The sequence below is a fragment of the Plecotus auritus genome (genome assembly GCF_963455305.1).
Source record: "Plecotus auritus genome assembly, chromosome: 5".
Taxonomy (NCBI): domain Eukaryota; kingdom Metazoa; phylum Chordata; class Mammalia; order Chiroptera; family Vespertilionidae; genus Plecotus; species Plecotus auritus.
The window spans coordinates 51,522,583-51,548,126 of record NC_137776.1 but is presented as its reverse complement, the minus strand read 5'-3'; the positions used below and the strand labels follow the sequence as shown (position 1 = coordinate 51,548,126).

The following is a 25,544-nucleotide window of genomic DNA, read 5'->3' as shown; positions in this document are numbered from 1 at the left end:
AATAAACCATAGTTTTCAGCAATAGTCAAGTTCATTTTGGTTTTGGTTTGTCATTTTAAGTTATTGCCAGATGACTGGTATAAAGCTTCAGCCAAATGATAACCCTCAATCAAAGGCATCAGACAAGTGTAACTCACTTTTAAGGTGCTATTGACAAGCCATAAGAAAAACCTGTTATCAAAGAAACCTCACTTATGCTACCATGTATTTATGATGAAAGAAGAGTGTATTCGTGCATCCTATTAATATTTTCAACAACACTGAGCATCTAGTTAACTTTGAGTTAATGTAAAATTGCCTGACAATAACATTCCAATTTGGGCTGCAATCTTTGCATATTCAGTACTAATTAATCCTCAAATTACTAAAACCCTATATGTCAGATAACTGCCAAAATACCATGACATATAACACATACACACACCTTATTTTATACTAGAGGCCCGGTGCATGAAAATTCATGCACTGGAGGGGGAGGGCCCTCAGCCCGACCTGCCCCCTCTCACAGTCCGAGAGCCCTCAGGGGCAGGAGGCGGCCCGGCAATCAGGGGAAGGTGACACCCCCATCACAACTCTGCTGCTGCCACTGCCAGCAGTGCAAGCCTTGGCCAGCCCTGGTTACCTGAGCCTCAGGCGGCCCTGGGCAGCTGTGCAGCCACCATTCAAGGGTTGTCTGCACCTCGGGCTGGCCCTGGGAAGCTGGGGGGCTGAGGGCCTGGGGGACTCCAGAGGCAGGAGCGTGGAGAGGCCAGACCCGCCTGGGGGTGGGCCTAGCCATGCCGCACACCTGCCGCCCTGGCGGTGCTGAGGAGACTGGGTGCCACCATCTTGTGGCTGTGGGCACCACCATCTTTGATGGTGTTGCAGTTCATTAGCATATTCCCTCTTTATTGGCTGTGGGTGCCACCATCTTGTGATGGAGTGATGGTCAATTAGCATATTCCCTCTTTATTAGATAGGATGCTTACTTAAGTGCTTTTAACCATGGATAATCTCCTAAGAAAATCACTAATTTTTCCATTTTCTTTTAATTATTTGAGAACAGTTTCCCTTCACTGTTTCCCTCTTCTATTTAACTGATCACAGGTTTTCTAAATCTGACACTTTCGATGCGGCAACTCCTGTCCTTTGAACAAGATCTGAAAACTGAGTTCCAGTTTCCATTTGTCTCTGGTGTTAGGTTTTGATGCCATAAGATGCTTCTGAAGGAGAAATGGCATGCTGCCCGGGCCATTCCTATTTCAAGTCACTAGCATCTGCTCACTGTGGGCACGGCCCACTTGGAAGGCCTGCAGCATTAGGCAAGGTCCAGCTTAAATGGATGCCTCTGTTGTTCACAGAAATGGGAATGATGTTTCTCGAAAATATGTGTGCTCTACATTCTCACCATTTCATATTCAATGTAAATGAATGCCTTTCAAGCCTTCCAATTCTTAAATCATTAATCAAAATGCACAATAACCCACCAATACCCACATGAAAAGAAATCCTTTTGCAGTGATGCAAAGTTGGGTCAGAGTCTGGAAAAACACGTTTTTTAGTCCTTTGCATTTAGAGAGCCTGTGTCATTTCCTACCCAGAGTATCAGGTTCTCTGACACGGTAGTGAACATACTGTGAAACTCTGTGTGTGTGTGTGTTATAGGGGGTGAGGGGGGACAGAAGAAAGAAAGGGAGAGAGAGAAACTCTTTTAATTAACCTAGGGAGAAATTCTTTTAGAAAACCTATAGATATAACAAATTCCATTCCTTCAAAATTTTGGGTCTTAGAGGTGCCAGCTGGACATTTAAAGGCCCTGGGGGTTGAAAAGAAAAAAAAACGGTCAAGGAATACAGATACCAGCTCTACTAATACACCCTATGGAAGATGAAAGAAGAGGTGGGGACCTGAGAGGGGACTTGTATCAGTCTGACCAGTTATAACGTCACATTCTTCTTCTGTGCCCCTCACTGCTCCTCTTCACTGCTTGGCTGTGGAGTCCAAGTGCCATTCCTACACCATCCATTTCACCATGCAGCTGTCCATGCAGCCTGCCCTCTGCTTAAAGACACGAGGAAACTTGCCTTAGAGAAAAACACTAGTCACTCTGCCCTTTACCATGGAACCCCCATGGTAAACAATATTTCCAAAAACGGGGTAGAAAGACACTCAAGGAAATAAGAGCTAGGTGCTCTGCCTGCCTATGCAACCCTCATTTTAGTTTATATTTAAACCTTTTATGTAGTTGCCTTCTATAGAGGTACAAAATTTATATGCTAATACTTTAGCTATGGTCTGAATGTTTCTATTCCCCCCAATTTTTTTTTAACTGGCCAGGCAATTAGCTAGTCCCCTCATCGGGAAAGAATATTTTTAAGTTCAGTGATCAGCAGTAGCAGCTTTTATAGTACATCTACAAGCATTTTTTTTTTTTTTTTTTTTTTTTTTTTTTTTTTTTTTTTACTATTTGAGAGGGAAAGAGAGAAGCAGTGATGTGAGAGCAGAACATCATGCCTCCCGAATGGCCCCCACTGGGGATCAAGCACACAAACTGGGCATGTGGCCTGACCAGAAATCAAACGAGAAATCCTTTGGTGCATGGGATGATGCCCAACGAACTGAGCCACAAGGGCCAGGGTCCCCCCAAATTCTTAAGTCGATGGTATTAGGAGGTAGGGGCCCTTGGAGGATGACTGGATCATCAGGGTGAAGCCCTCATGAGTGAGATTAGCGCCCAAATAAGAGATACCCCAGGGAGCTCACTTGCCCCTTCTGCTATGGGAGGAAGCAGTGAGAAGTCTGCAGCCTGAAAGATGCCCCCAACCATGCTGGCTCGCTGACCTCAGACTTCCCAGTCTCTAGAACTGTGGGAAATCATTTTCTATTGTATGTAAGCCACCAGTCTATGGCATTTTTGTTATAGCAGCCCAAATTAATTAAGGCAATTATATATATATAATGTTTTTATTTATTTTAAAGAGAGGAAGGAAGAGGGAGGGAGAGAGAGATAAACATCAATGATGAGAGATAATCTCTATCAGCTGCCTCCTGCACGCCCCGACTGGGGATCCAGCCCATCACCCAGGTATGTGCCCCAACAGTGAATTGAACTGTGACCTCCTGGTTCACAGGTCAGTGCTCAACTACTGAGCCACAATGGCCACACAATTTTATATCTTTTTATATTTTATATTTTGAAAAATATAAATATTTCTTGGATCAAATAGTCTTTCCACAGAACTACTTTCTCCATTTCTTTTCAAAACAGTGATGATGGCTGCTATTTCAACCCTTTCTTGGTGACAATCTATCAGCTAAATTTCCCAGCTTTTCCCAGTGCCTTAACTTCACTCATAGGATAGGCACAGCCATCTATTCCCAAGCACACTCATTTCCTCCTGTCTCTGAAAGTGACAAAAGGATTGTCCAAAGAATAAATGGATATGATTTTCAAAAACCTTTTTATCCAATTCTTCCTGTAGAATGAATGAGAGCTAATATTCTATTCTCTTAATTAGTGTACAATCCATGGAAGAAGTGTGATTTAGATGCTTTTCAAACTTGAATATGCACACAGATCACCTGGGGACTTTGTGAAAATGCAGGTTCTGATCCAGTAGGTCTGGGTTGCGGCCAGAGGTTCTACATTTCTAATAAGCATTTCCAAGTGGCAAAGTGGCAGGAGGCAGGCAGAGAGGCACCTGGGTGGTGGGAATGTGAAAGACAGGCCTGAGTACAAGAGCAGGCCTAGCTAGTCTCACCTGCAAAAGGGCCCCGGCAGGCGTGGCTCAGTGGTTGAGCATCGATCTATGGACCAGGAGGCTATGGTTCGATTCCTGGTCAGGGCACATGCCTGGGTTGTGGGCTCGATCCCCAAGGTAGGGTGTGCAGGAGGCAGCCGATTGAAGATTATCTCTCATCATTGATGTTTATATTTCTCTCTCCCTCTCCCTTCCTCTCTAAAATCAATTTTTAAAAAAAAACTTTTTTTTAAGGACAAAGGGGGTAGGAAGCAAAGCTGGAAGTAAGGGAGACTATAGCATTAAAGTGGTTTGAATGTCACAACTACGGGAAAGAGTAAAAATATTCAAAGGGAGAGAAAAAAACACGAGGTCAAAGTTGGAAGAACTCAAGTGACCAAGTGACCAGCTTGATAACCTGGGCAGCATCTTTGAGTCTCAGTTTCCTATTCTGTCAAAGGAGCTTACTAATGTCATCTACGTAGGATTGCTGTGCTACAAGCGAAATGAGGTCTATGAAACTTGCAAAATGCCTGGACTCTCAAATCCAGGCAACACAATTGCCAAAACTATAGTTAAGGAATGTGACACAGTTGGCTCCCTTGGAAGTCCAGTGAAATAAGACTCGGACATGTCACCAAGTGCCAACCCAAGCGATGGCGCAGCACTGAATCTTCCCCAGGGCTTAAAGAGCTGGATTTGCTCATGCAGCTTTATCTGAAACGCATCACAAGTCAAATTTCACAGAAGGGAGAAAACTGACCTAAAATGGGGTAGTAAGTAAAGGCCTTTCCATCTGCTAAAACTGAAGTGCCAACCACAGCAGCATCCCTCTGCCGGGAGCGATGCAGTTGGAGGTGACCACGAGGGACCCTGCGCCGCCGCTGTGCCAGCCCAGCCTCATTGGCCAAACCAGGTACGACAGAGGCATCTCAGGTGGGATGCACTGGGTTTGGTGGGAGACACAGAAAACATAGAATGCCCTACCTGGGAGGGGAAAAAATGCAAAAAAAACACACCAAAAACTGGGAAAATGGGGGTGGGAGGACCTTTTTAAATATTTATAAGGGATTTTCCAATACCGCTGTATGGCGTTTGTTTTTCCTACCCTTGCCAAAACAAATTTATTTTCCTATAAAGAGCACTGTGAACAAGCAGGAACTCTAATTAGCAAGGGTGTGGCCCAGCGGGCGCCACGTAAGGGCCGAAGTCTAGGATGCAGCAGGCTTTGCAGCTTGGATCTGCCACTGACCAGCTTGATAACCTGGGCGGCATCTTTGAGTCTCAGTTTCCCATTCTGTCAAAGGAGCTTACTAATGTCATCTACATAGGACTGCTGTGCTACAAGCGAAATGAGGTCTATGAAACTTGCAAAATGCCTAGCACATACGGAAATGTTAAAGGTCTCTCAGTGTCTCGGTTCCTCTGAACCACATCGATCACTAATCTCAAGAGACCGATCCTGGCAGGGGCACTCACCTTTTCCTGCAGAAATGTCACAGAGTGGGCTCTGTGTGCCCTGCTGGCTCAGGGAGTGTCTTACACTGTGTGCATAGGTCACCGGGCCATGAATTTTTAGCTTTATTCCCGACTCTTCATTGTCCCCACCCAAGTTTCCCCTAGTTATCTCCTCACCTTGTGTTTAATTATACCACCTGTCATACTTCACATATCCTACACTGCCTCAAACCCTTGTCAAATAAGAAGTCTAAACATAAACTTGTGCAAAGGACTCAGAACAAAGAAAAATAAAAGAGAGTTTGAAGATATAAGAATTAGGCAAAAGTTAAAGCCTAAATTCTTTTGTCCCTTAAGATCATGATATTCACACGGAAAGTAAAAGAGTTTAAATGAATTCTGAATTCAAAATATTAAACTATACTTAACCAAATTAGCATATTTTCACAACTTATGTAAATTCTAAGTAAATTCTTCCCTATCTGATATTGATGGCAAAATACCCTACTCAGCCTTAGTTAAGAAATCAAACCTACGCTCCAACATTAATGTGCAGTTAAATCTAAGGAGATGCTGTATCTAACTTCATTCTAAAACAAGGTTCTCAACTTTGGCTGCACACTGAAATTGCCTAGGGAGCTTTAAAAAGTACTAATGCCTGGATCCCAGCCCCAGGGATGCTGATGTAAATTGGTTTAGGATACAGCCTAGGAATAAAACTTTTCAAAAGCTCCAGGGTGATTCTCATGTGCAGCCGAGGTTGAGAACCCTGCTTTGCAGCTATGCACCGAGATGCGTTCGTCTTTCCGTGAACCGCTGAAACATGTACCTCTAGGCACATTTTCACTCTGCAACTTAATCTAGAAGGGAAAAAATAGATATGATCTACAAATACTATTAAATAAAATACGTATTTCCAAGTGCAAGAGAAAACCAAATACATCTTTAAAATGTATTCGGCACCCTCCAAGTGTTGAGAGAATTGTCTAAATGACAGTAGGGTAACCGTGCTAAATAAAAATGTTTTGCATAGAGTTGTTCTCCAGCTTGTACTTCCATAACATCAGCATCACTATGAAGGGTAACCTAATCAATATTCATAAATAATACAATACTTTAAGTAGCAGAATTTTTTCAAAAAGAAAAAAACAACAACAATAAACTCCTATGATTTCAAATGTCAGCCAAGCAATGGAAGAAAGATTGACAAAGATCTTATTTAAGAGCAGTGTATTTTTCTGGACTGTCATTTTCAATCATGAAAAATATCACTGTGAGATTTAATTATGAGAAATTACATAATACCTATGCAGAAAACGCTTGCCTCTTTTATATAAGAGAAACAACAGGGAAATACTCAAGGAAGAGTAAGTCAAATATTCTGGCTTGTACCACTTACAAATGAATCAACCAATGCCCCTTACCACTTAAGTTTTGTAATTATTTTCATATGATTTGGTATCTGTGTTTATCTAAGTACAGTTCAGTTGAAGGAGGCATTAGATATGGAGAAAGTCTAGGTATTTTAAAGACAGGGCAACATTTTAAGAAATCAGAAAAAGGGAAGCATAAATTCTATGATAGCCTCAATAGGTGTCTGCAGAAGTTTGAAAGCTGTAGATAGCAGTTTTGAAGAGGTAAAGTGTCATGGGAGCTGGAGGTCTGGAAAATCCCGAGAAATCATGATGGGTAAATATCTCCTTGCTGACAGAATAGGATGTACATCCTGGGGTTTTGATCATGATGTCACAAAATTGGGCACTCTGCAAAAACTGTCTGAAAACAAACTAAAGAATTTTGCTTGGAAATGTAGAAGCTGCCAGTGTAGTTATTCTCTTGAAAAGGAACGAGGAGGGGGAACAAAGCAAAGAATAAAACAAAGATGTTGAAATACTACAGGAAAACTCCACGGGGAAGAGCCATTTTCTTTAGTTGGCTACAACAGTGCTTCAGCAAACAGGCAGAGGATGCCTGGGAGGTTCTGAAAGCTCTTTAGTTGGAATCTGAATCAGACTCAGCCATCAACAACTACTGTGTGAGCAGTTAGTTGTCAATCATTGGGAGTACTGTTAAAAGTAAAATCAAAGACTTTAGGACAACAGGATCACAAAGAATTTTTCTTGTCAGCCAATTGATGCTGCTGGAAACCGCCAGACCAACTGTTGGCACTGCTGCTGCATTGGGTCTTATCAGCAAAAGATGAGAATGGGAGGAGAAAGAATGGTGTCTTCTTTGTTGTGGCCCCCGGTCCCACGCCTGGGTACAGTCCGCAGTCTGGGATTCTGCCGGTGAACAACTCCCCTGCAAAAGTGGCAGAAACCCCACTTGCCACTCTCCTGCCTTCCTCCTGAGTTTTCAGAGTCCGTCTTTTTCAGCAGCAGCTTAATGAATCATAGAAATAACCAAACCAAAATAAGAAAAAAGATAACACAGGAAAGAACCCAAGCAACAACCGTTTTCCAGAAGTCTACAAAGATGGCAAAAGTAGGGCATTAAAGAAAGAGAGAGAGAGAGAGAGAGAGAGAGAGAGAGAGAGAGAGATGTAACTGAACTAGTATTCAATCTGGGAGGTTGTCCCATTTTCTCCTATTCTGAAAATATTGGGTCTCTCTGTTACTGAGCACATGTAAGTTTAGAAACATGTGCTCTTGCAATGTCAAGTTCCACTTACTTTAAAAACAAAAAGAGAGATGTGTTCACCATTTTAGAAAGCCATTTCCAACAAAGGCATAAAAACACTTAAAAGTAAATTTAATAAGTATATTGAATCAACTATGATATAACTTTTAAATTTGATGTTCCAAAAATGAAAATTGTTTTCTCTAACCAAATCACACACATTCCCAAAATAATGTAATTTCAGAGCTGTAAAAATAACTTAGTTTTCCATATATGGTATTTATTCTCTAATTTCTTAAAAATGCATATCATCAAAATATTCAAAAATTTCCCATTTCTAATTCTGCTCTCAGTTGGACTGGAGTTGGGTAAATACAAACACCAAATCACATGAAAATAATTAAAAGCTAAGTAGCAAGGGACAAACGACAGCACAAAATTCAATGATTTACACCTGAAATGCTCAAAACAGTGTCATATGAGTGAAGCAGGCTTATATTTGAATTCTGTATCCTTGGTATAAAATATTCTATAAGACACAGCCAAATGTAATTTGTTACCACATGTAATGAGGACTGAGCTGGAATGCAAATAATTAATTTACTAATTAGAAAGTTCTTTAGTTCAAGAAGAATAGAAAAATACTTTCATTGATATAATAAAGAAAACACACATTATAGCTTCCAGCTTTTTAAGCTTTTGTTCTCAAACTGTTATAAATTTTTCTACAATAAACAAGATATACAAAAATATCAACATAATTATAGAGATTAGATAAAACATCACAAGATTTTTTTAAAAATGTGAAATCTTAATTAAGAGGAATAAAAAAAAAAACCTAATTAGAGGAACTGCTCAGAGGTCCCCAGATATTATAATTTAATTTTTAAATGGTTAGGAAATTAACTAGTCTCTCAAATTTCATTAAAATAAATAAATAAACAAGTATAAAGATGTAGTGGGGCAGACTGGGAGAGGTCAATGGGGGAAAAAGGGACATATTGTAATACTTTCAACAATAAAAAAAATAAAGATGTAGTAAAAATAGCAAAAAAAAATTACCATTAGGCAAAGTAAATATATAGAGTTTTATTCTCCAAAATAACCTTCAAATCATAGCTAATTCATTCCTCTAAAGAAAAGGAAGGAAGGAGGACTGAAAAGGAGGAGAGAAAAGGGAGGAGGAAAGGGAGAGCAGTGGGGGGAGTGGGGAGAAGGTGAGTAAGGAGGGAACAGCAGATCAAGAGAAACAACAAATAATAAAATAGTGCTATAGCAGAGAACACAAGGGCAGTGGCTTTGTTAGGAGGAAATAAAGTTCTTGATTTATCTACAAATACTATCGAGATGAATAAAATATCTTTACAGAGAAGCTACAGGAAGAGAAGGACATATACCAAAATTTTTCTAGCTCCACTGAGAAGTTCTTCCCTTGGGTACACAGGGGAAACAGATGGCACACTCTGCACCCAAATCTATGCATTGAGAGTGGGCTTTCACTGTCACACCGCAATACTGGAGTAGCTTGACTCTCTCCTAAGTTATAAACAAAGCATAATTTGCTAGTAATTACTGTTTTTGTCCAAGCAATTTTAAAGTGATTTCATTAAATAATTAATTGTAAAATACATACAGTCACAGAACTTTGATGATGAAAATAAAGTAGGATTCCTTAGTGAATGAACGAGGACACTGGGACCAGAGGTGAAACTGATTTGTCCAAAGTCCTTGATCCCAGTGAAGACCACAGGCCCCCTGACTCAGGAGCTCTTTTCCCTCTACCGTAAGTTTCAGCATGCATCAGTTTTGTACAGTTTTTTTAAATGACTTTGCTCACATTTGTCACCCATCACAGACTAAAATATTTTAAAGATCATTACATATTAGTTTATAATCACTAAACTAGACTTTTTTTTCTTTCATTTATTTTTGTAAGAAACAAGCACTTTGCCTGGCCCCAGAGTCTTGACTTCTACACATACAGCTCACCTGTCCCTAGAAATTAAACTGTAAGTTTTGGTGGCATTGATATATGAGAAAGAACGAGAAAATGCTACTCAGTTTTCTATGACTAGGTCCAAAAAAAAAAAAAAAACAGACTAAAAATATGAGAACTGAAGTCTAGAGGAAAGAATGAGAATGATATAAAGTCTAAAAATCATAAATAAAGTCAAGCACAATAAATAGTGACCCAAAATGTTAATCAATTCCTGGGAAAAATAAAGGAGAGTGCTCCAAAGGTTGGAAGAGTGGGTTTTAGAATAAATAAAAGGGCTATTCACATTTACAGAATTCATTGTCACCTGGTGATAAAGATTGAAAAGACAGATGATTTTAGAAAGAGCAGATTAATCCCTCACTCACATAATGGATTTTAAGGGCAGTCAAGTGTGCCCTGGAGTAGCAGCCCTAACCTTTGAGGTTGACCACAAACCAGAGAACAAAGTTTTTTCAAGAAACCTCGAGGCCATCTTCACCTAGAATATACTAGTCTGCATGACAGTGGGTCAGACCCTTTTAGCAAATTTTTAATTCCTATTGGAAAGTAAGAACGCCCTCAATGGAATATAAATGAGAGAACCTATTGCTCTGCTAAACCATTTCTAGGCAAACAGAAGGAAAAAGTGCAGAAAGAGAGCCATAGCTAAAAAAAAAAAAAAAAAAAAAAAAAAAAAAAAAAAAATCTCACCAATTCAGTAAAAAAAAAAAAATTGAAAACACCCAATTACTAGCCAAAGTCTCCCCAAGAAACAGGAACCCTCTTTGTTTTCCCATCACCTAGTTCAGTTCCTACTCTCTCATGAGGTTTAATAATTATGGATTTAACACATTCTGCTCTAAAACTACAAATATCTCCCAAAGGATGTTAAAATAAGTATAGTCATTTATACTACTGTAGGATTAGCAATTATGGGGATAACAACAAAAGTGGGATTAACAAATCTCAGAAATTATATAAGCATCTAGGGTGGGATAGTTAGGCATATAGAACAGACCAGTGACACTCCCTTAGCTCCTGGAAAATTAACCACCAAGACCTTCATACCTAGAAAGATTAGGATCTAGTTAAAGGCCAAAGTCCAAAACATAGATGAAAATTTAAAAGAATGCATCTCAAAAATAATCAGTTTAGATCAACTAAGTGCTATTCATGTGTTGCCAAGGAAAACATTTATTCTAAAGTGTTTTAATTGCTGTTAAAATGAAATGAATGTTTAGTGAGCATATAGTTTTGTCCATATATATATATATATATATATACCCAAAACTCATCCTTTTCATGGGCCTAAATGCAATGTAGAGACTCGTTAAGTATTTACCAAATAAATTAATACATGTATATTATATCTAGAACCAAACTGCCTTTGAGGAATATTGCAGTGCTCATTTCAATGGAAAAAAAAATTTATTTAAATTGCCAATTATTTAGCACCAATGATCTCATCTAACATTCTTCCCTTCATTTTAAGAGAAGCTAGCACTATAATTATCACTTTGCTTCGGAAATCATGAAATCACTTGAATCCTTCTTCAGCCAAACCTGGAACAAATTAATTCTATGGTGGCAGGAAAATCTACGAACAGCCTCCACCCCACACAGAAGCAGAGTTCAGGACCAGCTGTCCAAAACTGTGCTGTGCCTTCATATCTGGCCTCTGTGTGTAAATCCCACCTTACTCTGGGAGCTGAGGTTCAAGGCGGGTAGGGACAGGTCCAGAGTGTGGGGTGGGAGGTGATCCAGTTTCAGCAGGGGAGGCAGATGTCCCAGTAGCCAGCAGACAGTTGATAATTGCGACTTCTATGACATAACACCCACACAAGATAAGGGTTCCAGTGACTATTGTTTCTTATAAGAACAATGGCTTCCAGTTAACACATGGCACAGAGTGAAATGATGCAGAGCACTGACCTGCATATAGTGCACACACACACAGAATTAAAGGATGATGAGGACACCGGATGTCCAAACTGCCAAAATGTGAACCCCACAGAGATAATAAAAGTGCGGGTACCAGCAGCGCTGGAAATGGGAAGGATTACAGCAACGTTGAGCCACACAATCTCGTGTGCCAATAGCTAGGCCACAAAAGCCTGGCACCATTAGACAACCTCTACTATACGTTCCATTTGTTTTTGTTTGCAAAGGACCTGGCAGTAAGACATCCTAAAAAACCATCACCATCCCCACCCCATCTCTAGAAATATCAAGGTCAAAGGCTCAAGATAAAAGAAAGATCAAAGCAATAAAACAAAATACCTTTTTAAATGAAAATAGATAATCATCCTATATAATAAAAGGCTAATATGCAAATCAACCGAGTGGCGGAATGACCGGTCACTATGACACGCACTGACCACCAGGGGGCAGATGCTCAATGCAGGAGCTGCCCCCTGGTGGTCAGTGCACTGCCACAGGGGGAGCACTGCTCAGCCAGAAGCCGGGCTCTGGCGAGCACAGCGGCAGTGGTGGGAGCCTCTCCCGCCTCTGTGGCAGTGCTAAGGCTATCTGACTGATGGCTTAGGCCCACTCCCCAGGACATCCAGCCAGACATCCCCCGAGGGCGCCCAGACTGCGAGAGGGCGCAGGCCAGGCTGAGGGACCCCACCAAGTGCATGAATTTTGTGCACCAGGCCTCTAGTGCATATATATTAACACAATATGGGAATTAAGGGGATGGGGGAGAGATAAGCAAACCCACAAATCCTTTGACCTCAGATTAATGGAGTTAAGCATAAAGACATAAAAGCAGAAGTCCTTATACTGACAGCTCCGCCTAAATCACAGGTACCTCCAAACAACACTGATAGGCTTCCTGGTCCCAGGGAAGCAGAGAAAAGAGCCTGAAATGACTGTCTCCCGTGACCTCCACTTGGACCCTTACACAGCTACCATCCCTTATAGCCGATAGCTAATGAAAAGCCAGCGGAGGGAAACACGGATGCTTTGGGCAACAATGAGAGCCTGGTGGAGGCCAGGAACCACGGCACTGGCCCAGAAGGCAGGTCCCAGAACTCAGGCACTGTGAACATAAAGCTTAGCCATGTTCTGTACAGTATTCTGCTGGTGGCAAAGGATGGCTGCGAGACCTACAACAGAGCACCACAACCAAATACACGGGCAAATTCTTCAGTGATATTTCCTAACAATGCGTAAGTTTAAAGGTGTACTCCAAATTTTTTAAAAAACAAACGTATACTTAGGATAGCCATAGAATTCGAGGCTCCTAAAGCCATCGTAGAGACCTTCCCATTCAACTCTCTTTTAAAACAGGGCAGAGTTGTTAGGTAACCTGACTACAGTCAAAGAACAAGTTAGTGGCAGAAGCAGGACCTGACTCTCCCCACAGTTCGTTCAACACTTTTTCCACTCAGGGAAAGTGACCTTGAAAACCGGTCAGATGATAAAGGCACAATTTTATTGGTCACGGTAACAGCAAACCACACAAGTACACAGTAAGTTTCAGTGAGAGGAAAGCACCCAGAGGGTGAAAGCCTTCAATGTATGCAACATTTTTTAAATTAACATTAAATTATGGAAGCCCTTGCTTTAATCTGAGTTTTTGCTGGCAATCTGATGCTTCAATCCCAGTGAAATCTATGCCTTGTGTAGCCTAATTTAAAATGTAAGGCCAAACAGATCTGGAAAAGTACAGCCTATCCTTGTACTTAATTTATACTATAGTGTGCTGTAATTAAGCCTGAAATAAAAGCTATATTCTGAGTAAAGACAAAAAGCTCTTGTTAATGGTATTCCATTCCTAATGTAGAATATAACAAAAGCCTTCTTCATTTGGAGCCAGCCGTCATTATAGTTTGTAGCTTGTATGGGGCTGTTGGACTAATATTTGCACTGGGATTAGTGTTGGGATAACCAATCAGTTAACTCCTCCACTGTGGTCTTCTATTATTCTCAAATAAATGGCCAAAAGGCAAAGAAGAAAATTGGCAGGCAGAACGACAACTATATTTATGAGATTAAACTCGCAAACCCTTCACAGTTTGCCGGGCAACTAATAAACCATTTGCCAAGCTGTTCATTTAATAATGAGTCAGTTAAGCCAAAAGCAAATGTTCCTTCAACCAACCAATGCTACCAGCATTATAGCCACGCTGACAAGCTCCAATTATTTATGTGGTGTACTTCATTTACAATAAGAAGTACAAGTTGCCGTGTACTATAACGACAAACTCCTCTTATTGGCCAAGCACAAGCTACCCTGCAGTATTCTGAGTAATTGGGACCTGTAGGTGATTTCGTAATTCAGGAAAGCCAAAACGACCAACGCACTGTTTGGGGAGTAATTCCTATTGGTGTCACGATTCTAGACTGAGGGCCAGAAGCTCCCCACCTCACCCTGCAGTCAGTATCACATGACCTTAGATCATCTAACTGGGTCTGTTCCCTGGTTTTATAAACTAGTGTCAACACTGAGACCATCCCCACCCAGGAATTATGAGGGCTGAGCAAAATACTGTTTGTCCAAGCACAGCACGGTGTACTCTGCAACACAATCAGAAGGTACAGTGTAATTAATCAGGGGAGGAAAAAGTGTGGGGGCTGCATTCTGAGAGATGCACGTCTCAAATCCCACCACGCTGCCTTAGCTCTCTCCTCTCCTGCTTCTCGCCCCCATTCCACAGACCCATATCCCTTCACTTTTACTTACTAGTAGCTCGTCCATGCTGGTCTGGCATTTTTCCAAGTTGATCCGCTTTATTGCCACACGTTCTTGCCTGGGTTTGCACAGGGCAGCCTGAACCACAGCAGTAGCTCCGCTGCCTGAAAAGAAATAGAAACAACATAAGCTATCAAATGGCACACTTCCTGGTAACTATTCACAACACCCCCCTTCGCCAATATCTTTTTTAAAAGGTCTTCTATTCAAAGTATTCAAAACATTACTATATGGCATCTTTTTACAGAATTTCTTAAGTAGGAAATAATTATCTGGAGGGAGGAAAGAAGGAAACACTGGACTTTTCTGCAGGATACAAAGACAGGGCTGAGCTTCCCAATCCAGGAAGGTGACCCCCATCAAAAGAGCTCACTTGGATACAGTGCGCTTACTGCCGCCCACAACCAAGGGACATGAACATCAAGCACAACCCTGCAAGCAGCCATCCCCATCCTCAGGTCCCGATATTTTCTAACATCAGTGCCTTTTTAAAAGCTCAGGCTCTTCTTCCACTTCAGCCCAAACCAAACCGCTTCAGCCTGAGCTCCTTCCGGGTTTCCATGAGGTACTGTGGCAACTCACTTATCTGCTCTGAGCACCTTTGGAGCCTATTTCTTCTGCGCTTGCGCTACAATTAGAAAATCAGAAATCAACCTGAGTGGAAAGCATGACTTCCAAGGATGCCAAGCAAAAGGATGCTAATGTGTAATTATAAAGCTGTCGGCATTCACGTGAACTGAATTTCCTATTCCTAAGGTTTCCCGATCGCTACCTAATGCACTCAAACTCTTAGGAGACCGAGCCATGTCGTTATTCATATTTTAAAAGAGCAAAATGTAGACATGTAATGATTTGTGGCAGAGCACAAAGAGCTCCTAATCGGATTTACTAGTATATTCCACGGGGGCAAAAGAGACCTCTAGGTTAAGGCATCTCCACTCTGCAAAGAATACCAAAGATCTCCTTCCAATGGCATAGATCCTCTGCCACTTGAAGACTTGGCGATGAGAAGCACAGCCTGTGCTCAGGACTGTGCAAAAGGGGCCCGGGAGTGACCAGATAGCATCCTCCTTACAGTTTTGTTTTTTCCAGGCACTACTTCTCCAATCAACTATCTTCAAAAGGGAGGAGGAGCATCTTTTGGCCATAAGGAAGAGATCAGCACTAGGTTATCTTACGTATGTGACAGGAAGGCAGGACATTTCTAGTGCAGATCCAGGCTTTACCCCTCAAGGAAGTGCACGAATGGGGGTCTGTAGAGCTAAAATTCTGCCCTTTCTCCTGCCCTGCGTCCTCATTGTCAGCTCTGGTCCCTAACTGACCCGCCCACTCCAGCAGAACCCCCTAACGCTCCAAAGCCAGGTCTCCAATGTCAAGATCCCCGCTGCAGGAAGTCCAACCTGTGTTCGCTGAGGGTCATGCTGACTTCTACTGCACAGCAGGCACTTCACTCAGACAATTCTCCCTACAAGCCTCTGCTTTTTACTAGCCTCGTTTTATATGTGAGAAACTGACCCATGGGGCTGATAAGTACCTGAGTTGGGACCTGAGTCAGGTCTGCCAGACCCCAGACTATTTCCTGCTTCACACAAACCACAGCACACACTCCCTTCCTCCCTCCCTCTGACCTTGCTAAGGAAGTATCTTCTCCTGTCCTATATGGTTGAAGAAAAGAGAAATGACCGAGAGGGAAGGTTCCTGTGGGCCTCATTCTCTCTAGAGTTCAGCTCCAGGAGCGAGTGCTGTTGTCAGAGGGAGCTGAGAAGGGCCTCCCTGTCCCTAACCTCACTGCCTGCTCCATCAGTGGCTACTCCCAGGCCCGCTGGATTGGCCTCACTGGCCCTGCATATCACAGCGTGCTGGGCTCAATCCAGAATGCTCCAGATACCAGCGCCAGACACTACAAAGAGCCTGCTGATAACAAAGTACATTTTTCCAGTCAAGGTCTCCAGAACAGCAGACTGTGGGTGAAGGAGCAGCACAGAAAGGGACAAGGAGCTAGTTAGCAGTGGGTCTGGTACCCAGCAGAGAAGTCAACAAACATCTTTAACCAGCTGCTGATGGGAAGTCCATCTCAGCCCTACCTGTTGTAAATCTCCCTCCAATCCCACCCCTCCCACCTTAATCCACATTCCAAACATTCTCAAATCAGGGGAACTGAAAAACAGGGGAACGGAAACCAAATTCCCAAAAGGATAAAACAAGTGCATGTAATATGGGGCTACCTCTCCTAGCCACGTCCTTGGCTATAAAAGCCTCCTGACTTCCACGGACGCATGCAAGACTATGGATACAAATACGAATTCTACAAAGCGGGCGGGAGTAGTGGGAGGACGCTTTTATTAAGAGCTTTACAACTAGAGAATTGTTATTGCTTTACGACAGCTGGCTAAAGAACAACTGGCAGCTTCTCATCTCCATAGAGAATAAATATGAAACATCATGACCTGAGATGACTGTTTAACCATTCACTGGACAATTTGGGAGACCCTGCTTTGAGTCCAAAGATTTCCTTCAACTAAAGAGAGAACAAGAACAGTATCAGAGGTGCAGGGAGCCTTAAAGACCATCAAGTCCAACCTTCACTTGATGAATGAGGAAGGGAAGGGAAGAGACCTCTCAACCAGAAACCCAATCGGCCAGCACCCTGGTCAGGACTTCCCAGCCTCCAGAGCAGTGAGAAATAAACTGTTTAAGGCACCCATTTCTTTGGTATTTTGTTATGGCAACACGAACTGACTAATCCAAAAGCCTCTCAGTGTCTATTCTAAGTCACTGTTCCACTGTCACCCATGCTAAATAATGCCATACAAATTAGAACTTCTCAAAAGCCTTCTAATTAAGTTTACAGCAATACGAGGCAAGATTCAACTGAAGGGCCTCTGGTAACCAGGCCACTATAGTGACCAAGTCTGAGATTAGCAAGACCCTTGAAAAGCAGGTTAGACAGGGATTCTATCCAACCCTGGTCCTTATTCCCTCTGTAATGTTGGGCCTAATTTCTCTCCAAACCTCAGCTTCCTCGATGGGCCTAATAAAATATACTTGTAAGGCCTAAAAACATAACGTGCTGCACATCCCTGAAAACATCAACTCAGTAAATGCTCGGTTCTCTCTCTCTCTGGGACTCATTTCTGCATCTGTAACATGAAAGAGGTAGACTCTATCTGAGTATATATGGCGCCCAAGGGAAAAGAGAAGAGGGGAAAGTAGCTATGACTGTTTCCCTTGGCTTACCAAAAACATTCAGTTGGTTTAAAAGGGGGAGGAGGGCTAAACTGGAATATCAGAAACCGAAATGATTTCTAAGGTCTCCTATAGCATGAAGAGTCTAAGAGTCTAAAATATAAGAGAATAACCCAGAAAATTCAGGAACAGCTATGAATTAATATTCTATGGTTAAACTTCTTGCTGCTAATGTACTTTACTAACCTAAAAAATGGTTTTAAAAAACCTTTGTCCATCCAGAGCACATGAGTTCATATCCTAGCCCTGACACATATGAACTAGCTGCTTATCTTCAGATGACTTTCTCCACTTCTCCATGCCTCAGTTTCTTCATTTTTAAGATGGCAATAATAGCACCAACCTCATAGGGTGGCTGTGATGATCAAATGAATGAATACACTGTAAGCCCTCGGTACTGTGCCTAGCATATAGGAAGCACTAATTAAATCTTAGCTAGTATTACCCCTTAGGGAAATTCCTCCAGGTCAATTTGTGTCCTGCCAATTTGTCATTTTAATGCTACATAATATTTCATTTTGCTGATGTACCACAATTTATTCAGCCCTTCTTCTGTTGGTGAGTACTCTCTTTACTGCAAGTTTCTCACCCACCCTCCCCCCACCCCATAAGAACAATGTTGCAATAAACATCTGGTAATTTTTAAAATGTAGATTAATTTACAAACATTTCTTTATGTTAAAGTTAAGACATAAAGTAACCCATGAAAGTCAGGATTTTAAAAATAAACCAAATAAAAAGGTATATTGCATTAGCCTCTGACATGAATGGTGACCAGTGGGAGAAGTTCTGTCATCACACCCCACTTAAATGAGGAGCTCCAGGACAGAAGTTTAATAAGCATTTGCCCATCTCCTGAGCATGTGAAAGGACTCCTTAATGATATGCTTACCTGTCCTTTCTCAGTGAATATTAACTTTCTCAGGGCTGTCTCAGGCTTTCTCTTTGGAGGTGCTGGCTGGTGGCGTGTAGTAAACAAGACCAATGGCTTAGGTCCAGCTGATGATTTCTTCCAGCTCTCTTTACCCAACTTACTCTACGCGCTCTATTTATAACATGTGTCCAACCTCAAAGCCCCTGCGGCCAATGAGGTCACATGAGGGCCAGAAGCTGGCCCAGGTGTGAATGGACACACGTGAGCTCTGCAGGGGATACAGTTTCTGCTCTGTGTGTGCCCATTGTCGCTATGTGAGATGGCTGACCTAGCATGGCAAGAGTCTGATTTTTGCAGGAAAGCTGAAAATCCAGAATTTTGTGTGAGACCTCCCAATGTGATAACGTTAGCAATTCATTTTTTTAAGTATTAAAATACTGTGAGTCACATAAAAGCTTGCTGTAGACTGTGATTTGCCTCTCTGCATTACTGCTATTTGGCTTCAGAGGTGTACCCTTCCTTCCTGGATGGTCCAATTTTTAAATTATCTGTTAGACAACACATATGAAGTTGCCATTCTTCTAGATAAAAATGATCACATTTCCTACGGTTCAACATAATACAGAAGTGGACTCGGATCCATGGGTCCAACTGACTTACTACATGTTGCCGCCCACTTCATCCTACTATTTCACACAAAGAGAAAAGTACCAGAGCTACTCATCTGCCATGTGATGTGTGCTGTGTGAAAGGAACACGTGCACAGTAAACTCTCACGTCAAACACGAAGAACAGAAACAGTGAGACGGGTGTTCTGTGCCATTTGTCACACGATTCCTTTACAAAACAGACGCTATGGCTGGCCTGTCTGGAAAAATGGCACACAGCTCGTGTACACACTGCGCTGGGCACAGGAAAGCCACGATTCTCAAGGCAGCTACAAACAGCTGATCCTCCCAAGTTACCTGGCCTGTGTGACAGCCAAGCTGGCTGAGTTATGTCCCTCTGCCTCCGTCAAAAGAACCAGTTAGTAGAGCTTCCTTCTGAGGTTGTTGGAGCATACATATTTAGGGAATAAATGAATGAATAAATGAATGAATGCCAGTGTGAGGTGGAGAAATGGCCACTCAGTGAACGTACTTGCATTTCACCCCTCACCTGGATAAACCCCCTCCCTTAGGAAAGCATGGCTTGCTAATATCTTCAGAGATCACAGACCTCACACCAAAGAAAAGCAGCACTTACATAACTCAGCAAGAACCATCCGATAGCACAGAAAAACAAAAAGTAGCCTGGGGTTCTGATCTTAAGAGAGATAGAAGGAAACTGGTGTGTGGAATCAAATTGGAATGAATGAAATGTCAATAAACTCACCTTGAACCTCAAGCTACATCTAAGCCAAAAAATTAAATTTAAAAAAATCTATATTTAGTACATAGTATAGTAAAGGGGTGGATTGGATTACCTAACATGAAGAAAATCACCAGAGATGTTATTAGGAGGTACGGTGAAATTCCAAGCACCAGGTTAAAAGGGAATGGTCTGTAGGTGATAAGGAGCTGTTACATAGCCAACTCTAATACATGATTAATATTGGGATTTACTCCTAGTCACTTTTTGTTTTCTTAATGACACACACTAGCTAAAAAAAAAAAAAAAAAAAAAATCACTCTGTGAATATATTTATTTGCCAGTTAAGAAAACAACAACAATTAGTCTGAAGAGCACTCAGAGGCAGACCCCCTCAAAGGTGAAACTGTATTGTAGGATTCTAGTCCTAATGTTGATGCTGACCAACCTGAAACTTAGAGTAAACAGACTCACCATCAGTGATGGCTTTTATTTTTCAAGAAAAAGACTATCCTATTTTGATTGATGGGGGGCACCCAGTTGTTGACAGCCTAGTCCCAGGGATTGGCTATGATTCACTTGAGATGCTACCTTCCTTAACAACACCAAGCAGAGTTAGTCACGTCCTCTCTGCTCCCAGAGATTCGCTACTGCCTCATCGTAGGACTCACATACTCATGGAGTCTCCCTCCACCTCGTTACTCCTAGAACCAGCCCTTTCACAGAGGCCCCTGGCCACTGCTCAGCATGCGGGAGTCACACAAAACGAGGCAGGCTAAAATAAAGCAGGACCTTCCGTGATTCTACTGGAGTATAAAGAGGTGATATAAAGCACCTAACAACGTGAAGCGGTGACAGATAGGAGCTGATGACAGCCCTCAAAATCCACCTCAGGAAACACCACTTCAGGCCCTACACTGCAGGAGGGACACATTCCTACAGAGCAAACTGGACTTTTATACTCAGTTAAAGGTCACTTTGAAGTCCTTGCACCCTGCAAACTCAAAGCCCCATGATCTGGCAAGACTGAAAAAACTTCCTGTTCTGTTCTGAGGGGGCAGCAACAACTCTCAGCAAAACCCACTCGTTTTACTGATTAAATCGACCAAGTAGAAGCCAACATTCCACAAAGGAATGTCCATTGCTATTCACACAGATAAACAGATACACCCACTGGCAAAGGCCAAAAGACACAAATGTCCTGGTTCTAATATGGTATGATGGCTGCTCCAGTCTTAAGCCTGGACCTGGGAAGGGCTCTAGATGGAAAAGGAAGAGCCAGTATCTACTTTGACATCAGTTGCATTCACCCCTTCTCAGCTACATGCATGTTGCCTTTGTATGAAGAAGAAAAAGGTATCCCTCTGAACGACAGCAACCTGGGACGACAGCAACCTGAAAGTGCAAGGCCTGAAGAGCAGACAGCACAACTGGGAGGGAACCTCCTCTCTCCATCAAATTGCATCAGAGGCTATTGGGCTGAACTAGGGTTAGATGTTCAGCTCCATGGGCAACATATGACCTTGGTGGCCTTTGGTCAAAAATTAACATACCCAAAGCCCCTATTCTTTTTTTTTTTTTTTTTTTTACTTTTATTTTATTTTATTTTATTTTTTTTACATTTTTTTAATTGTTTGAAGTATTAAAAATAGTAGTACATATGTCTCTTTTTTTCCCCCATTGACCTCCCCCCACCCTCCCCTTCCCCACAGTACATGCCTTTACCTGCCCCCCCCCCCAAAGCCCCTATTCTTTAAAAAAGAAAATAAGTAAAGTTTGTTTCTAAGCCCCAGGACAACAACCCCACACTCAAAGAAATAGCCTCATGAGAAGGCCCTGGATTAAGACAGATTTTCTCAAAGCCTCTGAGACTGGGTAACTACATTAAAAACACCTAAGATATCCTATATAATAAAAGCCTAATATGCAAGTCAACCGAACTGCGGAAGGACTGGCGGAACAACTGGTCGCTATGACGCACACTGACCACCAAGGGGCAGAGGCTCAACACAGGAGCTGTCCCCTGGTGGTCAGTGTGCTCCCACGGGGGCGGGGGGGGGGGGGGGGGGCTGCTCAGCCAGGAGCCGGGCTCACAGCTGGCTAGCGCAGCAGCGGTAGCAGGAACCTCTCCCACCTCTGTGGCAGTGCTAAGGAGCAGTGAGCCAAAAGGTAAGGAGCAGCAAGCAGGTGGGTGGTAAGGAGCGAGGGGTCCTGGACTGCGAGAGGGATCCCGAACTGCGAGAGGGCACAGGCCGGGCTGAGGGACCCTCCCGCACCACTCACCCCCCCCCCCCCCCAGTGCACAAATTTCGTGCACGGGGCCTCTAGTCTGTTTATAAAGCTGATTCTTGAGCCCATGTCCAATCTACTGAATCAGAATTATTGCCACTGGAGGCCTGGAATCTGCATTTTAGTAAGTTTCTCCAGCGATTCCGCTATTCTCTTGAGAATCATGAACCCAGGATACTGGCTTCTCTCCCCTGCTCCCCAGCCAGGACACCAGGTCTTCAGAACATGTACCAGGGGCCAGTTGGGAAACTGGCCTGATTCCATTGAATATATATAAAGAATTGGTTCAACATGTGTGAGAGACCTGAAAAGACTGACAGACACAGACCACAGTAACTTTAGGAAGCAGCACCCACGCCTAGGGCTGGGGAATTCAAAGGGGTTATGGGGTCATCAGAAACTAACAGTTTAGATGAGACCCACAGAGCTGGGCCCCAGACTGCTGAGGGGCAGGTGCTGACCCCTCAGGAGCTCTGAGGAAGGACCGTCAGTGAGAGTCCGCATGAGGCTGGGACCAATTATCTAGGGCTGGCTGGTGATGGCATCTCCGAGAAGCACAGAAGGCTGGCTCCAGGATATGGAAAGATGGAGACCAATACCCCTGCTGCTGCAGTGGAAGGCCCTTTCTGGAAGGAAGCTGACGGGAAAGGTAAGCAAACAGGATGGAGCATGTCCCTTCTCCCCCGCCAGCCTCCCAGAATTCCCCCAGCACCCCTATTAGAGTTTAGCAGGCAAAGAAGAAATGTGCTCTGTACCAGCCCAATAAGCAGCCAATCTAGAACGGTCCATCTAAGGCTTAAGACAGGCACTTAATTGGGAGCCCAGGGGCACACAATGTACATCAGTCCAAGAGGCTGGGGCCTGGTCCAAGTCCCACCTAACAACAACCAGGCATCTTTACTTTTTTTCAATTCTCATTTCACCCTGTTTTCAAACAGAATTCCTAATATGACCCTTTCTAATGTCTAACACTCCCCAAATGTTCACTTTGTACTTCCAAACCCAGCCCAGCCCCACTGCACTTCCTCCTGGTCATGTAGTAGCTATGAGTGGGAGTCTGTGGCCAGACAGCCCCACCAGCCCTGTGACCTCAGGCAAGCTGCTTGTGTGTTTGTGCCTCAGTGTCATCCATTATAAAAAGGGAACGACAATAGCCTTCTACCTCACAGGATGGCTACTGATATTAAATGAGATAATGCATGCAACCATAATACAAATGGACGCGTCTGGCACTTAAGTGTTTATGTTTTGACTATTAACATTAATATTATAAACAGTATGATTATCCTAGATACCAAGATGGACACTAGAACTAGATCTACTACAAGTTTTTTTTTAAAAAGTCTTTCAACCCCCTCTCCATCCCCCATCACCATGGCTCCCATGGAGCCCCAGTTCCTGCCAGCCTCTAAGGCACTCCATCTCCTTGCACTCTGCTTATTCATAGCCCGCGCTGACAACTAACTACTAGACTACCTGATTCGATGCACAGAAAATTAGGGAGGGAAATGATTCGTTGTTTCAGATCCACTTCTCCGGTAATCAAATCCTTGGCTACCACATCCATGAAGCAGTAGCAACTAAACAATTTTTCCTAGTTCAAGGAAGGGGCGGGGAGGGGAGGGATCCATTCATGTTAATGCCACCCACCTGATTTGATCTCCATCCGATTTGATTTTACTCATAATCAAATTCCTGCTTATCTGGTCTTCCCTGGCAACATGAGGTTCTACCCCCAGTTACAACCACAGAACAGGAAGTAAAGGCAAGAACCTGAGGCTCTCCCCCAAGTTACAAGCACACAACAGGAAGTAAGTGCAACCCCCACAGCATAGAGTTCTATTCTCCCCCTCTCTTTGGACAAACTCTCACCCAGAAGCAGGGAGGTGTGATGCCACAGTCTGAAATGACAGCAGACAAGAAGAGGCATGAGGGACATGGAGTGCTGTTTCAGGAACACAAATGTCCAAAGCAGTGTCTTGGCGATCCCAGCAGGCCCTGAGAACATGGCTGAGTAAGAAGGAAGATGAAGAAACACTCCATGAAGGGCCCTGACAATCCACCAGGCCCTGATGGAAGCAGCAGCATGCTTTCAGCTCCTGCCTCCACCAGCCCCACCCTGTGGGTCCTCCTAATGGAAGCCACTGGCACAATCCCACGTTACCACCAGTGGGAGCCTGGCAGGATCTCAGGAGAACTCTCCCTCCCGTCGTCTTCGGTCTGGGTGCCAAAGTGTTAGGACTATATAAGAACTGGAAGATGATCAGAGAGCATCCGGGGCCACTTGGATATCCTGTGAAAAGGTGGATGCTGATTTAGTAGGTGTGGTGGGGTCTGAGACTCCATGTGTACAAGCTTCCAGGGGATCTTTGAATTGCAGGAGCCCAGGGGATACAGCTGATACAAATCACCCAGAAGTCTTCAGGCACCCACCTCCTAACAGGGGAGCAGAAAGTTTAGAAACTTCTAGACTCAACTCCTAGTCCCCTGTGGCTGACTGGAGAGGAGAAGCAGAAGCCTGAGGAGTCGGGGATGAGAGATACCAGCCTGGGGGTAGCACTCCCTGGCTTGCAAGAGTCCAGGAGGAGCAAATTCCTCTGTAGGGAACCACACTTGGGAACATTATGTGCATTAGCCCTTCAAAAAGGAAGATTCAACACTCGTCCCCTTAACATGTAAGTTTACTACCCCATTTTTAGGTACATTTTCAGAAATTCACTACGAATGAAAGATGAGGACAACTATACTTACCTGCCTCAATGAATAAAGTGCAATGAAACTTCAGAATTATTTCCCGCAACTATAATTTACTAGTAGTTGGGCTTCAGTTATCTAGGAATTTATTTTATTAATCCAGAAAACATGATTCCTCAACTATCCTGGGTAAGGGTACACAGTAAACAAAGTGGAACAGCCATATCACTGTATATGCTTTTAATTTAACATATATTGGGCCCCCAGTCACACTCACACCAAATAACTAAACTTGATCATAGCAATACTGTTTAAATTCAACATAGATAAATTACCTGGTACAATATTTCCAGGAAAAGAACCATTACAAATATTGTTGTTTTTTAATGAAAACTACTTTCTTACAGCATGAGATCCTGATATCTGTGACCATATCTCTAATGGGAAGTAGATGTTATAAGTTTTACTAGGACTTATAAATCATTTATTACCTTTTTTTTTATAGCTAGGCTGATTTGTTTTGATAAGTACTTTTTAAATTGACCTGTTAACAGATAAACTTGTCCATTTCTTTTCTGTTTCATTTACTACACAAATAAATGATAGTATTTAGTTTTC

At 42.8% G+C, this 25,544-nt stretch overlaps 1 protein-coding gene across 5 annotated transcripts in view; it reads right to left on the bottom strand.

Moving 5' to 3' along the window:
• Positions 1 to 25,544, bottom strand: part of STK39 (serine/threonine kinase 39) — a 332,909-nt gene that overhangs the window by 256,591 nt on the left and 50,774 nt on the right. For 3 of the 5 annotated variants that reach the window (XM_080670642.1, XM_080670643.1, XM_080670644.1), the window contains exon 2: positions 14,465 to 14,577. In XM_080670642.1, coding sequence (XP_080526768.1) covers positions 14,465 to 14,577 — 113 coding nt within the window. Of the gene's footprint in view, positions 1 to 14,464; positions 14,578 to 16,101; positions 16,295 to 18,611; positions 18,744 to 25,544 lie in introns of those variants that run through there. The other 2 variants (XM_080670645.1, XM_080670646.1) reach the window with 2 other exon arrangements.